General features: G+C 40.3%; 1 protein-coding gene across 5 annotated transcripts in view; it reads right to left on the bottom strand.

The window, feature by feature from the left end:
* The window catches only part of RALGAPA2 (Ral GTPase activating protein catalytic subunit alpha 2), a 408,980-nt gene that overhangs the window by 123,412 nt on the left and 268,566 nt on the right, over positions 1-17,002 (bottom strand). For all 5 annotated transcript variants that reach the window (XM_057502677.1, XM_057502678.1, XM_036892284.2 and 2 more), the window contains exons 31-35: positions 16,760-16,943; positions 10,902-11,673; positions 9,996-10,067; positions 5,579-5,702; positions 3,951-4,106 (exon numbers count right to left, since the gene is read on the bottom strand). In XM_057502677.1, coding sequence (XP_057358660.1) covers positions 3,951-4,106; positions 5,579-5,702; positions 9,996-10,067; positions 10,902-11,673; positions 16,760-16,943 — 1,308 coding nt within the window. The remainder of the gene's footprint in view (positions 1-3,950; positions 4,107-5,578; positions 5,703-9,995; positions 10,068-10,901; positions 11,674-16,759; positions 16,944-17,002) is intronic.

The following is a 17,002-nucleotide window of genomic DNA, read 5'->3' as shown; positions in this document are numbered from 1 at the left end:
TGAGGGGCACACAATTCACCTGTGTCTGAATGTGGGCTCTGGGCCAAATGCAACCATGGGTGCTGAGCACAAGTCATGAAGATCCAGAATAATTTAATGGTGTCTCCAACTTCCTAAATGTAAAATTACCCAGGACATTTTTTTTCTTCTCCCCCTGCTCTCACATATAAAGGCTAAAAGGGTAGCAGGTAAAAGGTGTAGTCAACCCATTATATAAATAGTTAAAAAAAAAAAAGACACTGGATTCTGATAGTCATATTGAACATCTCCCTTATTTCTCTTTTTCCATCTCTTTTTTTTTTTTCCTTTTTAAAAAACATGTAAGGCCCTCACAACACACTCCTGAAATTCAATCCTTTTGGACTGAAAACATGGTGGCCAGCATCCCCAGCAACACAACAAAGGTACATTTTCAAGGGAAATAGGAATAGTATCAAAATGACACTTGGGAGGATTTAGACCAGTGGAAAGGAGCTGAGAGCAGGGCTGTCCCCGAGCCCACATCTGCACAGACGGCCAACCCTCAGGGTGACTTTGTGCCTCTTGATACAATGCTGGCACAAATGTCTGAATGGGAACAACGCGCCCATTTGTCATCCTTCAAATGTGGGGCTTCCACCTAATACCAACACCCTACAATTTGTGAAAGCTCCTTTTGATCCAGAAGTAAAAGTTGCAAGGCATTAGCTCTGATGTGATACAGTGATTACAGAAATTCTGCAGTTACTCTCCCTTTTCTAAATTAGGTCACTCAATTATATAACCAAGTAAGTCTTAATTTTGCTTGCAACTGTAGTCTCAGAATTATAGCAAGAGAGAACAGTGTCACACTAACAGACCCATTCTCCCAGTGTGGCAATTGTATAATTAAGGAAGAGCTATTTCTCTGTGGTGATATTACAATATTTATCATATCAAAGCTGTTCAATGTCATGGACCATAGACTTCTGGACAAGTCAGAGTTTAATTAGCTTACTCATAAAACTAAGAGCTAAAGCCACAGCAACAATTGGCTGATAAATCTGGAGCAAAGAGGCATACCCTCTTCTGCTTACAACAAGAACACAAGTAGGTAAAACAAATAAAATTAACCTGGCCAAATGACCAACCATGTCAGAACATAAGGGAATACTCTGGAAACTTCAAAGTGTTACTCAATTTAAAAGGGGATTTCGTTATCAGGACATTATTCAGTGAGTTTTGAGGAATTCTGATTAGAGGCCCTCAATTAGAAATCCACCAGTGAGTTTACTTCGTACACATGGGCAAGTCAATCTGACCTGCGTGTAATCTGGGAGAAGGCAAAATGCGTCTCAGCCTGGAATGGAGCTGTCATTTATGCCAGCCACAGATCCTGTTTTAACCACACAACAGGCTCCAGAATGCATGGATGCTTAACAGGTTCAGAACAAATGCTCCGTTCTTAAGTCTTAAGAAATCAACCCCATGTCCTGCCACTTCTCATCCTGACAGTTTTGAAGTTCCTCTGCCTGGGCTATTCTGCCTGCTGCTGCCAGGCGGCACGCACTGGCGACACTGGTCATGGTACACACCTAACAGGCTGACCTCCTTTCCCGACTAATTGCATTACATCGCCAGCTGGCTCCAGAAGGAGTCGTCTGTTTGACTGAAGAATTTCTGTTCCTCAGTGAGCCTGGCTGCTACTTTTACTAAGTAACAGTCAGGCCTGACATCCCCATTGTTCAGCTGACAGTGTGCCCATCCCAAAATCTAAGTTTTATTTGTAAATTAACCAAGAAACTTCCTGCCAGAACAGTGCTGCCTGGAGACTGATAATGTGGGCCTTTCATCCCTTTTCACTCATACTGTATCACTGCCAATTTGTTTTTTATGTGGCTGGCCAGCCTGAGGCTATAAAAGCCTTGTAAGACATAAGTGCAATTACAGTCCTGGAGTCAAATGAATTGGACAAATCCAATAGCACAGCTCTGTCCCCACTCTGGAAACCCCTACAGCAGTGAGATTAGCTGTGAAAAATCTAATCTAGCTAGAGCTAACAAATTTCTGCAGTGAAGGATCAAGAGTTCAGGATGGGGTTGCAATTGGGTGGCAGAATCAAAAAAGTGCCCCTGTGTCAGGGGCAGAAGAGAGCATGAATCACTTTAGAATTTTGCAGCTCTTTTTGAAACTGTTAGAGACAATTTAGTTAAACTAAGACAAGGAACTGGAGGCTGCTGTGACCGTGACTGATTTTTAGTCTGGCTGTGAGACATCCTCATAGAGACAGCTTGTAACTAATGATGCTAAATCTTGGAGCTGCAAAAGGTATCAGCTGAATCTTGATTATTACAGTAGGGAATCTTTAAACTGGGCCAAGCCTTGGAACATTATTTACAACATGGTGTTTTATTAAGAAAACACAGTCTTTTCTCAAAGAAAGGAAAGAAAGACAACTCTACTTAGGAAAGTAAACAAAATCTTTTAACAAAATAGTTTTCAGTCATATTTGCAGAGTAGCAGGAATTTTCAAGGTACTGCAAATAAAAAGGGCTGTGTGAGACTCGTCTAGGATCCCAGTCATCTGAAACAGATTCTCGGAGGGCTGGGTCCCTTTCACTAACAGAGCCACCACCAGGGCTGCCACCAAAACCTAAGACATGGAGGCAGCTCCTACACGGCTGTAGGAGCCAGCACGAGGCCGGTGGAGGCCAGGCCAGCCCAAGGGAAAGCCAACTCTGTGTGCTCAGGTGAGATACTTGGTCCCTGTGAACTGTCTGGGACTGCTGTGACCCAAGTTCTGAGGTTTCATGAGCACTGCTGCCCCACGTGTGTGGTCCAGATGCCTGCGGCTACTGAGATGAAAAAGCAAAACTGCAGAGAAGTGAGCCAGGTACAGTGAGGCTCAATGGCCAGTATCAATCATCTGCCTAATGGGAGAGGGGAAAAACCCATCAGTTGGACTGATGGGCAATGATGAGGGCTGACCATTAGAGATCTGACCACGCACTGTGCTAAGCAGGGCTCCTTCATGACAGCCCTGCGATACAGGCTGTATTTTTAATCTCATTTAATAGTTGGGGAAACTGATGCACAAGCTGGTGAGGTAATTGGATACATACCTGAGTCCAGGTCTGTCTGTCTACAGACCCCAGCTATAACCACTCCCATTGCTCCCACCCGGCAACAGTAGCTTTGGTCAGCATCTGAGTGACCTATGCTCCAACCCACCCGAGTGCTGTCTTCAATCCCTGCATCCTTGTGGCGGGGCAGAGGGTGTGCAGTGGGCATTCCAGGCTCTGCCTCCCACTAGCAGGCAAGCTGCAGTCGTTCTGGAAACTCAAAAAAGGAGATCCAATTTCTAGGCTTCCTTCCTGTATTAAAGTTCTCTTCTATGAGGCTGGTCCCACTTCTAACAGAGAGTCACCTGAGGTGAAGAGCTTGCAGGTTGGAAAGTAAGGGCCATGTTTCCTCAGAGGTAGAGGTTTCCTTTGAATTCTAGAAAAAATTGCTGGCAGAGCCCAAGCTGAAGGAGAACACAAGTGCCAATGTGGGACTGCTGGGCAGCTGCACCCCTACACGTGTTGTTTTGATGGGTGCTGCCAAGTCCCCCCACAGTAAGCCTGAGAGGTGTCTTCTCAGATCCCCATCAATACATGGTCATTACCTCCCATGACCTCTGCCAGCCTGAGAGATCACCAACATAAATTTTGTCAGTTAATGGTCATGACAAGGAAGGTTCAAAAGTAACATTTTCTTAAATCTTAATTTCATGATTTAAGACTCAAATGATTTCTTTTCGTATATTTCTTTATCTGGTTTGTGTCAAGGTGGATTTTTCAGATTAACTGCAACTGAAGCTGGAGAACAGTTACCCTGAGGTTGCATCCAGAGGGAATCGGTCTCGGTAGCTATTACATGGCAGCCTTTCCGTTTTAGGAGAGCCTCAACAACTGGGGCAGCTGCAAATGGTCCCCAGAAAGGGGACCTACCTTTTTGGTGAGGGAATCATCTGAGTCTGATGGCATCCGAGTTGAAACATGGAATATCACTTCCACGGTTGAGGTAGCATAGTAAGGGGCTGTTTGTCCAGTGCTGCCATTGCGCTGAAGGCCACCCATGAACCCACAGTGGGTTGAGAGGTCCACCTGACGTAGGTCACAAAAAGAAAAACAGTGAGGGTCAAACATGAGTTGTTTTTATTTTCTCTGCAAGAATGCAGATTTTTTTAAAATGTGATTATTTACATTTGAACAGCTTTCTGATTATAAACAAATATAATACAAAGGTAGGCAAAACCAAAATATTAAAGAAACATGAGCAATGAAAGTGCTCCAAAATCTTACCAACTTAAGAGCCACTGTCAAAAGTTTGGTGCATTATTTCTCTTAACTTTTTTCTCTCCTATACCTGAGTGTGTGTGTATGTGTGTGTGCATGTATACACACACACAGGGTTTCCCTATTGATAGATCTATGGGGTTTTTTGTTTCTCAAACAGTGCTGGCATCAAACTAGTAGGAACATTCAAAAGCATGTTACAGTAGCATGTTGCATCAAGGTGTACAGATGTTTCAAAATCTTCTGTGCTAAATACACTCAATAATTACTCTGAATTAATATTCTAGTCTTTTCTTAAGACTCTAGTTAAGAATATCTGACTTAAAAATATACTAGTTAAAAATAATCAGTATGTTCTATGATAATAGGAAGTCACCTTATTAGTAAGAGGAACCATCTATTGGAAGGACAAAAACTCTAAAAAGACTAAAACCTGGTAGACATTTTAGAAAGCATATGGCCTTGACCGTGATGTGCCCTTATCCTATCCCTATCTCCACTTTAGTCCCCTTGCTAACTCTCAACTTACAGGGATGAACTGTACTTATACACCCAGAGAGTTTTTCATGGCATAGATAACACAACAAAAGTAAGAAAAAGGTAAGGAAATTGTTACAGATATGCTGATTTCCAGTTGAATGACTCTATTTTAGAATCGAGGAATGTATTTTTCTTCAGATTTACATTCCTGGAGACAGATATGTAAGCATGCATGTGCATGTGTGCATGTATATAAGTGTGTAAGTCTGTCAGAGTATCATTTAGTAAAGGAAAAACAAGTTCTTTCAATATCAATCATCCTGGATCTACCTTAGGGAAACAGATTGACAGCTAAGCTAAGCCATCATGGCTACTATATTCTGTTTTCATTCCAAGTTTTCACTTCATCCAATTCTTTTTTCATGTTTTCACTAATCAGGTTACTGCTTTCTTCTCCATCTCCATATTGTGCCAAAGCTATTGCTTCTCTGCTCATGTTCGTCTTCTCTTCTCTTACTACAAACTGCCTATGGCTGGGTGAGCTGATCTGACTATTAAGTTCTGATAAAAAGCAAATGAAGTAATTTTAAGAAAGCTAAGGGGAAAAAAAAGTTCATGTAAAAGTTCTGAAAAGCAATTAACAGATGCTAAATTCCATACACTCTTCAACTCCAGAGCTCTACCCATGCTGTATTTGAACATAAAAACATTTGTAAAACCTTAAACAGTAAATGTCTAGTTTATGTGCATCCTTAAATAAGTGCCAGTCAATAAACCACCTCCTAAAGGAAATGAATTACCTCCCATCCAAGTCCAGCAACAAAGTCTTCATATGCTTGGCTTCCTCTTTCATTGGAGAGGATTGAACACTTGTCTTCTTGACCTTCAGCAATGTAAAACACTGCAATTTTGTGTGTTTCACGGCTATAAATTTTTAAATTTAAAGGAGTTAGGATTCTTATATATGTAATTTTATTTTACTACTACCACCAGAATGACTTACTATACAGCTTACATTTACTGAGAACTCACTAGGGGTCAGTCGCTGTTTGAGAAGTAAATGACCGCATTTACTCTTCACAGCTACCCTAACAAAACAAGTATTGTCATCTCCCTTGTAGAGATGATTGAAAAGAGGCACAGAGAGTTAAACAAAAAGCATACCTAGTAAGCCGGAGATGGGGAGTTGAAGCAGGGCAGTTGGGTTCTTGAAACCACTTTCAGACATAAATACTTACCATGTGAGCACACTATTTGACAAATTCTCTCTGGTTTTAGTAAAACGTATATTTGAAAGCATTTCAAGTATATATCAACTGTGAATACATCTATGTGACCACCTATATTTCACTTTCCTTACTTTGAGATATGGATAGTGTGTAGCTCCCTAACTGGAACTGTAAAACATACCAAGACTTTACAAGAAACTTTTAAGCACAACACATATACTTTGTGAGGGTGTGTACCCGCCCTGTGCTCTGACTAATCTGAGGGTGCCTTGGACTAACAGCTCTCCAGGAAAACTTCTTTGGCCATATAAATCTTTCATCTACTTTTCCCATGATGAAGTACCTTTCATCCACTTTTGGCCACTCTACTGTTAAGTCAAGTAAACATGGTAATGTACTTTGAGGAAGGAGCCCTGCCTTTTCACCTCTGTACATCTAGCATAGTCCTTGGTACATGGCAGGTACTCAGTTAAATTTCTGTTGCTTGTCCAGAGATATACAATGATATATTTGAATATGTTAATAACCAATTTCTACAAATTATACCTTGGAATAAAGTGTCAAAATAACTAGACTTATACCAAGCAATTTAGTGATAGTTTAGAGGTGAAGACAGTGTTCCAGTTCACAGCTTTAATTAAGCACATTCCACAGCCCCATCATCCAGGAGTTTTACTCTACTCTCTATTTTACAAAATTTTGAATTTCTACTTCCAGAGCAATCCCATTCTTCTTATTTTTGCATTATATTCTGAAAAATCTCATAGGAATACTATTGAGCACTTAAACAATATGGGCATGTTTCTACTATTCAATTGTTCAATGTCTTGACATAATCTGTATTAGTGGGATTTGGGCTCTACATTTTAACATATTCTCAAATATTTCCTTCTGCAGAGTTTATTTTTCTCTTTAACAAGCATAATGAGTTAAACCCAACCATAAAGTCATGAAAGTAAATCGAAGAGAGGAGTATCCTCCTTCTATTTATTTAGATAGCTTATTCATCCCCCCACCTCACTTACATGGAATAAATAAGTGGAGAAGAAAAAATAGACAAAATAGAAAGGAAAGAGAAGAGTAAATAAATGACAAGTTCTTTGCTCATCACAACCATTACCATTTGAGGATGCATTTTGCATACAAAAATGAGAAGCTACTATATCCTGTTTTGCGACTCATTTTTTCACTTAAAATATTTATGAACACTTTTTAAATTGTGTAAAATATACATAAAGGTCACCATTTAAACCATTTTTTAATGTGAACACTTTTATATCATGTGCTCTTACGACATTTATTAATGGTTGTGTAGCATTCATTTTATTAATATGCCATATCGCAAATCCTTGCTATTTGATATTTAGGTTGCTTCCATTTTTAAGGACATTTTCACATTATCATTGATATGTCCTTAATATAAATTCTTGGAAATGTAATCTCTGTCATGCCTATTTTTAAGGCTTTTGATGTGCACTGTCATGCTGCCACCTGGAGAAGGTGGACAACCTGCACACCAACAGGTGTGGCATGAGCACACTCATAGGAGTGCCCTTCTTAATGGGAACAGTTATGAGGAGAGGGGAGTTTTGGGGACTGATGCTCTAGTAGAGACCTTGTGCTCTCAAACTGTCAGAAAGCCTGTCATCCTGGTGTGGACCCCTGAAATTGGGACACCATTTACTCCTTGCAAGATAGGCAGGGAACACAGCAGTCTAGATCTAGTCTAGCCAGCTTATTCTAAGAACTGTGACCCATGACCTAAAAGATCTAAGAGATCATAGCCTATGACCTAAAAGACCATCTCAAAAAAAGGAGAAAAAAAGCATAATTACTTAATTTCCACAGCTCTCTTTATATATTTAAGAGTCTTTGGCATTTAATCTTCCTCTATTCTATACACTTAACATACATAAGAATAATCTCAGGTCTATCTGAAATATTTTTGTTTGTTCTCCCCAAAGTCCAAGTTTTTACATCGTAGCTAATCACAGGTCCTGAGTCCTCATTAACTCAATGCAGGAGCACAAGACAGCTAAGCCCCAATGACTGCCTGACTGATGTAGGTGTGAGGAAAGGTGACCTTTAGCTGTAAACATTCATCAAATTTCACATCCTCTAAAATGTTAGCACTGCAAAGAGCCTGCTTGCATGCAGACGCTGTGTCTGGCCTTATTAGAGCCAGGCTTTTGAAATGATAATTAGCAACATCACAGCATTTCATATCCATAAGCTCCAACCAATGCATGAAGGAGCAGGTAATTCATGAACACACATACATAAAATCAACAATTTACTCTTCCTCATTAGAATGCATTTTTCTTTCTTATTAAGAATAGACCAGATAGCTCACTTTCCTTGTGCTGTTACATCAAAAAGCAAAACAAAGAAAAAACATGATTTTAACTTTCACCTTACCATGTGGCAAGAGGCATTAATATTTAAAAGGGGAGCCCACTGTAATTTGTATGTACATTTATCATACTATTTACATTTTTGCTAACCTCACAATATATAGATGATAGTTGCAAGGTACTCTCTACTTCTCCTAAGAACATGCTAAGCAGGAACTATATCTTGACAGCAGGAGATAACTGATATCAGAAATAAATACAAACATTTAATTGAAGTTGAGGGATAAGGCCTGTTCTTACTTGCTTACTGACCAACACACGGGACACTCTCGATTTCTCATAGCTAAAGAATCCCCAGTTATTTCCATTTTTTCAAAAAGAACCTTGAAAACATCCTTTACCATAAAAAAGATGTCAAGACACAAAATCCAGGAGTTGGGGTTTTAAGTGAAGGTTAATCAAGAGGCAGAGGATTTGCCAATAAGCTCTCCAAAGCCATATTTTACTGCAACAGCACCCCAGGGAGCTAATTCAATTGTATCTTACACAACCGAAGTGCATTAACACTGAACAAACTGGCCACAATTACAAGATACCAATGTATTCACTAATACTAAGAAGCATGGAACAATTCAACACATACTTGAAAAGCTGAGTTTGGAATCCAAGTGACTGCTTATTTAATATTGGAGGACAAGAGGGAGAGAGAAGTGAATCCCTGAGTCCTTCAGAGGAAATCCCTCATAGAATTTCCACAGAGAACTCGGTCTCTCTTCCTCTAGAGAAAACGGAAGCACAACAACAATTGGGAAACTGAATATGATGAAGGGCAGCGTGAGGAAAAATGGCGTCAGGTTTTTGATCTCTAATGAGATAGCTAATGATATTTCCTAAGGAATAAAAGAGGAACAAGAAGCTATTTTGAAAAAATGAGTTTAAAAAAAACTAAAGAATAAGGAAGCAGTCTATTTAAGGATTTTAAGCACCTGTTATGTACTAAGCACTACACTTACTCTTGACTGAGATGTTTTTGGAAGCAGACATTTCCCTAAATCAAAAAACAACTGTGAGTTCATCTTTAGAATTGCTTCTAAGATTGTCCAGGAAAAGAGGTAGATCTGAGATTTGACTAGCTTTGGATAAGGACACTTATTACTAGGGAGTTACTAATTACCACACACTGGTTTTAACCTTGCGAACATTGTACAGCAGACTACAAAATGCCAGCACATTGACACCCAGCATGGGTTACGAAGTCAGACTCACTTGCTTCAAGCAACACAGAATGTGTGAGCAAGGGCAGGCTGCTTGGTCTAGGTTAGCCTCTGTTCCTCATCAGAAAAAGAGGTGGCTGCAGAGATTAAATAAGAATGGACGTCCACCAGCTGCTATCAACCAAACACACAGATTATATGGAAGCAATTATCTCTTCTTAAAGGTATAGCGAACATGTGAGTTTATTCCTCAAAGGCAAAAGAAATACCAAAGGTATGGCATGTGCCAGTGTCACCAGATTCTAGGTTACAGAACTGCCCTTGGGTGTCTCTGGAGTTGCATTCATTCCTGCAGCTGTATCTGTTATCCACACACAAAGAGAGACGAGCATCAGGTGATTTGATAGATTTTTCACCTACCACTGACGGGAGTCCAGATTCTTTAGCTCTCTCAATAATTTTGAATTTTTCTTCAACAGATGAAAATTCTTCCTATAAAGAAGGGTTGGAAGAAAAGTCATGTAATCACAGACCAACTTTCACCTTTCAAATCAGTTAATGAACCTATCTATATTCATCCATCTATCCATCTACCCATTCGTAACCCACCTCATTCACAAAAGATTTGTGATGGGAGCCTATGGAATGAACTCCATTGTCCTTCAGATACTCAAAGGCACCAAATCCCCCTGTACCACATTACTGCCTAGTGACAGTGGATGGCCCCGTGATCAGTGAGTGTGTGGCTCATGTACATGTGCTGGTGCCTGTTTCCACCATCAGCTCTGTCATGAATCTCTTTTTTTCCACTGCTGTCCTTAAAAATTCTACTCCACTGTCAGGGCCCAGCTCAAACCCACCCTTCTTCTTCTCCATGGCCCCCCAATTCCCACTGGATTAACCATTTCTCTTAAACTCCCGGGTCATGCTCGAGTTGTCAAGTCCAGCTCTTGCACCAGCGCTAAGGTGAAGCTGTGGATTACTCTTCTTTGCAGTCCATTTACTTTTCAAGAAGGTAGAATAATGGACAGAGCAATCATTAAAACACACACACACACACACACACACACACACACACACACACTTTAACATGCAGATAAAATGTCTGATACCCTTTAAAATATGACAGATGTTTGGAATTCAGTCTGTGCATCAATACAGCATTATTAGCTTCATTTCTAGCTTTAATTTAGCAGCAGAATATAAGTGGTAAATGCTGAAATTGAGAAAAATTTCCATCTGTTTTCTGTCTCCCAAACCCCTAACAGATAAAAACAATCACACAGAAGTGACGATAAAAACTGAAGGTCGAGAGTGGGCTGTCACCTTCTGTCCCAAGAATTCATTCCCAAGTCATCGAGCAGCAACCGGCAGAAGTAAAATGGTCCTCGAGGCTCCGTGGGCGAGGGCTGCTCCTGGGTGCTGACTTTCATGCCTAAATCAGAGTTACACCTCTGAATGTAGTCCTCTTCCTGTGTGCTCTGGTGCAAAATGACCTCCATGATTTCCTTTTCTTGGTCACAGTTCATTCCACGTGGGGGTGGGGAAGGTTCATTTAGTTTTAGCTGTGATGGTAAAAGGCATTCAGGGCTTGTGTGCCCAATGTTTTCCAGTAATTTGTCGAGGACATCCTCTCCTTCCTCAGTTTGAGAAAAATTGTTTTGAGATCCAAATGTGTAATGATGGCAGCTTGAGAACAGAAATGCAGGATTTCTGCTGGTGGGTGCTAAGCAGCCTTCCAAAGGGCCGTATAAAACCTTCCCATCCCAAGAGTACTTCCCTGAGATGTCCCTCACGATTACCCTCACGTCGGAGAGGGCTCCCCCTGGTGGCCCGCCTGCCGATCCCTCCGTGGGTGTCTGAAGGTAGGAGATGAGGGTGCTGTCATTAAATACAAACAGCTGCAGATTTGGGCTTCTGAACACCTCGGAGGAGAGTTCAGCGGCTTCCGCATGAGCATTGTCGTGGTTCTCGCTGACCAGGCTGTGCAGCACCGCCGGGCCCCCACAGAGGGGGAAATGCCCCAGATGGTTCACCAGGTGGGCCATCACCATTCTGGCGGTCAGAGGGATCAGCTCCAAACTCCTCCTCTTTCTCTCTGTGAAAAGCAGCAAAGAAATACACACACACAGTGGAAAATGAAGATTAAAATTTGTACTTACAATGTTTGATGTTTTTAGTCTAGGATTTTTTTTCTTCACCTGTTTTTTTTTTAACCTAATTCTGTTTGAATTTAAAAGCACAACAGACTACTAAAAGAACCAACTTACATGAAGATTTCATTCTGAAAAAATCTGTAGATAACAGCAATAAACAAAAGGGAAAAGTCCCTGTCCTTAAAAAGTATTGGTTCTGGGAGCTCTGGGAGGTCAAAATTTGTAGTTGGAGAAATTGGCAGGGCCAGCAAGGGAGTGGGCTAGAGAGGGTACCTTGCTCCCCTCAGTGGGGTAAAGGTAGACAATGATAAGGAAATGGATCAGGCCTGTGACTGCTTAAATATACTTGAAGCAATTTATTGTAAGATCATTGTGACAATTTATGTTTTCTTGTTAGGGCATTTAAAATATTTAACAGAGTCTGATATATTAACAATTCATGTGAATACCTAGAAGGCTTTAACTAAATTTACAGTTGATGATTAAATGCCCAATATCAACTAATTTACAAAATTTTTAAGTCTACAAATGTTTAGGAAGACTTTGACAATGGCATGTTGTGTGGAAAATCGAAGTTCCTAGGGCCAGGATCCTCATCTGAATCTAAACTACTTGATGATGTAACTGGCCTGCTGCTGGGCTACTGCTTCCACACCAGTAAGGCAGTGAGCTATTACTGACTGAGTCACTATATAAAGAGCTCTGTCCAGTGCTCTGATAGAGACAAGGGTGGATTAGAGCCCTGCAGACCGCTGGAATGCAGATGTGATTCTAGTGCTCAGCCTACTGCAGTGAGAATAAAGCCAGGTATAAACCCTTTTACCCCAAGAATGTTCCATTGTCATTTCTTGGTCTCACTGAGTTCATAGTGAACTTGTATGGGGCTGAAACCCTCAGGCAAGACACATGTGAAAGTGGGAATTGTTAAATATTTGAGGTATAAAGAAGAAGCAGATAAAGTAAATCCATAGGTATGAACAGAAATGACTACTTAAGCTTGTGAGTAGTTAGGGAAATTTTAATCTGCCCACTTTATAAAAGAATTGTGTATTAAACTAAGAACAAGTGAAAATGAAACCTTTTATATTCAAGAACAAAAAAAAAATCACCAAATGTTTAAATAAACAGATTTATAATTTGAGCTTAAAGGTCTAGAAAATACTTGGTCTCTAAATTCAGAACATGAAAAATCAAATAATAATTAAAATATAAGTAACTATAAATATGCTTTTTCATGCTAAACACCCTCCCTCTCAGATATTAAAAATCCAATTGACTTAATTATGAACTGTCAGTTGTATGATGTTCAAATCCTAGAAAAGAAACAATCAAATCTGAGAAGGTAAGCAATTTTGATTCCTGAGAACAAGACTGTCTTCATTTCTTGGATTCCTTTATTTTTTATAAAGTTTCATATCAAATTTCAAACTAAATTTTCATATAAAAAACTTATTTAGAAGCAAAGATAATCTACATCCTTCTCTGAAAATGAACTATTTTTCCTGACCATCGTAGAAGTATGTATGATTTCCACAGTTGAGAAATTTAAAATACCTCAACTAATTCCCTTGAAATTGCAGTTATGGATGACTTTGCTTTTGTGCCCATATTAACTTTTTCAAAAGTTACAGATGCTTTTCATCTATGCATATCATTCCATATCAATATTTTCTCCATCAGAAACAGTGCTCTGAACAAAGTGCAGCCAGCTGGGAGCTCAGGAGTCTTTAATGCAGGACACCGTGTGGTGATGTCATGGTAAGGCAGGTGATGAGAGGTCCAGTTTGATAAAGCCCAAGGCAGAAAATAACCACTGGAAAGGCAATTTTCCTGTTTTTTACTTACACAGTCTGTGCTTCCCATTTGAGATACATATAAATTTGCATCTTAATGAATATGTGTGAATTCTACAATGGGAAATTAACCTGGAGTCACACTAAGTCATAAACCATGACATACCCAATAAAATCCCAAAATATCTTTGATACTGAAAGTTAGGAAAGGGAGTATTTGTGAAATAAGAATCGTTCTTCCCTGGCAGACTTACACTGAGTCAACTGCCTGTGGGTTTCTTGAGAAACTGAATAAAGTTAAGGTTCCTGTGGCCAGGATTCTCACCTGGCCTTGGTTGGCTAGTTCACTGCACACATGTGGGCAATGCATTGTTATTGACTGTGTGGAGAGCTCCACCCAGTGCTCTGCGCCACATGGTGGCATGGGTGCAAGGCTGCAAGGCAGCAGAGACGAGACTAGAGTGGTGGCAGCGCCAAGGCCAGAAACTTAGACGGCGTGGAGTCAGAGACAGAAGGAGGATTATGGACCTGCAGACAGTTGGATGCAGACATAATTCTAGTGTTCAACCTATCGCCTGGGAGAACAAGCTGGGTAATAAACCCTTTCACCTCAAGAACGTTCCATTGTCATTCCTCAATCACACTGAATCCATAGTGAACTTGCCCCAGGCGGAAACCCATTGGCAAGACAGAAACAAGGAGAAAATCTAGACTCCATTAATGAAAAAACAGTTCATGACTTCCACTATGAAAAAATATATTAACAGTACTTATTTTTTTCCAAAATTTAGAGATGAAGTGTATGACCAGTATAATTTTAGGTTGTACTTTAGCTTTCATTTTTTAAAGCTCTGCCCTTTTCCTTTTTAAGCAATTAAATATTAACGACGAGAAATCCGCGCACATGTGCACACCATTAATGGTTTTCTTTGAGCTAGGCTAGCAGCCACCTCAGCTGTAGGTAGTTAACAGTATCTCTTTTTTGTAACTCTATTTGGAAGTAGTAATTATACCAAACAGTAGGTAATAGTCTATGAAAAAATCATTTGAAAATAATAGGTAAAACATTATACTGCTTTTCAGCAACATTACCTGAGTAGAAAAGTATGGTTATGAATCATGAATTATGACATTGAATAAAAAAAGAACCTCAACCATGAGCACATTTTGTCTAACCTAAAATACCTAAGCGGTCATCTTTATTTTTCCTCCTCACTCCTAACAGGATATACCCACTCAGGAAGAGTATATTATGTTTTTAAGTTTCTTTGCTTTTTTTATTTAGTAAAAATGTTAGTGAATTTTAAAATTCCTTTGCCATAGAAATTTTAATTATTTTTAGTACCATTGAACCTGTTAGGACAAGTTTGCATAAGGTCCCAAGGTTTTCTGGAGAATGAATATTCCAGTGAAAGGGTGCTGCACCCTTAAGGAAAAGTGAGTTTAATTTTATTCTAAGACATGAACTACAAGGAAGGAACCAACAAAAGAAAACAGATCAAGGATTATTTTATTTTTTAAAAATATGGTTTGAATTTGTAACTATGGGAAAAAGTCAAGGAAATGGTGCAGTTTAAAAGAACAGTGGAACTCCAGAAAGGGACAAGTAGGTGATTAAGCACAGGGAGGCCAGCTGAGAGACCATGTGACACGGTGCCACAGCCTGCCCACCAGCAACACTCCAGCCAGCAGGCTTTGGTCTCCTCTATGGCAGCAACCAAGGTAAGTAACGTTTCAGGGACCTGGTCGTTAACATTAAACTCAAATTCTGCCACCATTACTTCTGACTTGTACTTGGGAAAAATCCTTCACCAGTTTTCTCTTAGTCTAGAAAACAGACCTAAAATCAGGATGGGTTGATTGCAGAGGCCTAACTCCTGACTGGCCCCCGTCTCCCATCCCTTCCGTCCTCCTCTCAGCCAGAAGCATACAGACTCAGCAGTACTGCCAGCACCTCACTGGCCCCGTGCCCTCACCTACCTACTGCCTGCCAGGTCCTTCCTCTCTTCACCAAAGGCCCACAACAGAGTCTCTCTTGGGGTCCTGGACAGTTGTCCCCAGGCTCCTTATCATGCTATTAAGGCTACAGACAAACTTTAGCGTCCAGAGTACGCAACAAAACCCACCACCAAGTGCTCCGCTGGGAAACCAAACGGCTCCTATTTTGGTCTCACACTCCCTGGCTTTTGGAAGCACTGATGACTTTACTTGGCCCCTTACCTGCTTTCTTCCCTCAACTTCCTAGAAATGACTCTCTTTGGTTCTTCTTTCATTTCTCTGACTTTGGTTTTCTGATGATATTCCCTCATTCTTCCTTTAAGGATGTTTTACACCCAAGATTCCATTCTTGGGCCTACATTTTTAACTTGCAAAGTCCATAAAATTTTCATACATGACCTAATACTGCATACCCACTTTTAGAAAAATTTTGAAACAACTGAAGATTCATATATACTTGTAACAACTAGTACAGAGAGATCTCAAATATCCTTCAGCACAATGGTAACATCTTGCATAGCTACAGAACAATATCATAATCAGGAAATTGACATTGATACAACTCATCAATATTCAGAGTTCACTAGTTTTACATGCACTTGTGTGTGCGTGTGTATGTTTGGTTCTATGCAATTGTTTCACATGTGCAGATGACACACCCACAGTTTGACTCATGTTTTAAGAGGTGGGCCCTTGTTCTAGTGAGGAGGGTGGTTGAGGAGGAAATACAGTGGCCCCTATGTCCTGACATACCCACAAACTCTAAAATGGACCCTCTGCTGAGAGCAAAGCAATCATCAGACTGTGGCACATAAATTTCCATCTCTGCCTTCATGATGCTCTCCTCATTGGCAACACTCTTCCAGCTCCTTTCAGGCTGCCCAGCCTTCTAAGTCTGAATTAAGTCCTTCTCCATGGGAAGACCACATGTCCTACTATTCCACAAATGAGACCTTCTACATTCAATCCTGTAAAGCCTCTTGGGGATAGAAAGTGACTTTTTTGTGGGTCCCATGGGTCAGAGACATATAGGTCCTCAATAATCCAAAATTCAAATAAGATGGGAAAAGAAACAGAGAATAAAAGAAACAAGAAAGGCAGAATTTGCTGTCACAGAGGACTCTAGAAACCAAAATTTCAACAATTAGATTTTAAAAAAATAACACAGCAGGCATGGACAAAGGCTATAATCTTTCCTTTCCCTGCCCATAAGAATCACTGTTCTGAAGAATCTCACCTTCTTCAACAGTAAGCAGGTTGCCCATTTCTGCTGATGAGTGATATTGGACTGGCTCAGAATTCTTCACATTTGCCAATGGCAGGAAAGGGTCATAATCTGGGGATGACAGGTCAGCCAGGGTCAGTGTGTAGTGACTCTGTTGGGTATGTGTGCTTGAGCCACAAACACAGCAGTGCAGAACCTGAGAAAAACAAAAGGGAGTGTGTCCCATGGATGTAACTAACCTCCAGTCCCCTAACA

Source organism: Manis pentadactyla, chromosome 5, assembly GCF_030020395.1.
Source record: "Manis pentadactyla isolate mManPen7 chromosome 5, mManPen7.hap1, whole genome shotgun sequence".
Classification (NCBI taxonomy): domain Eukaryota; kingdom Metazoa; phylum Chordata; class Mammalia; order Pholidota; family Manidae; genus Manis; species Manis pentadactyla.
This window is presented reverse-complemented; position numbering and strand designations above follow the sequence as displayed.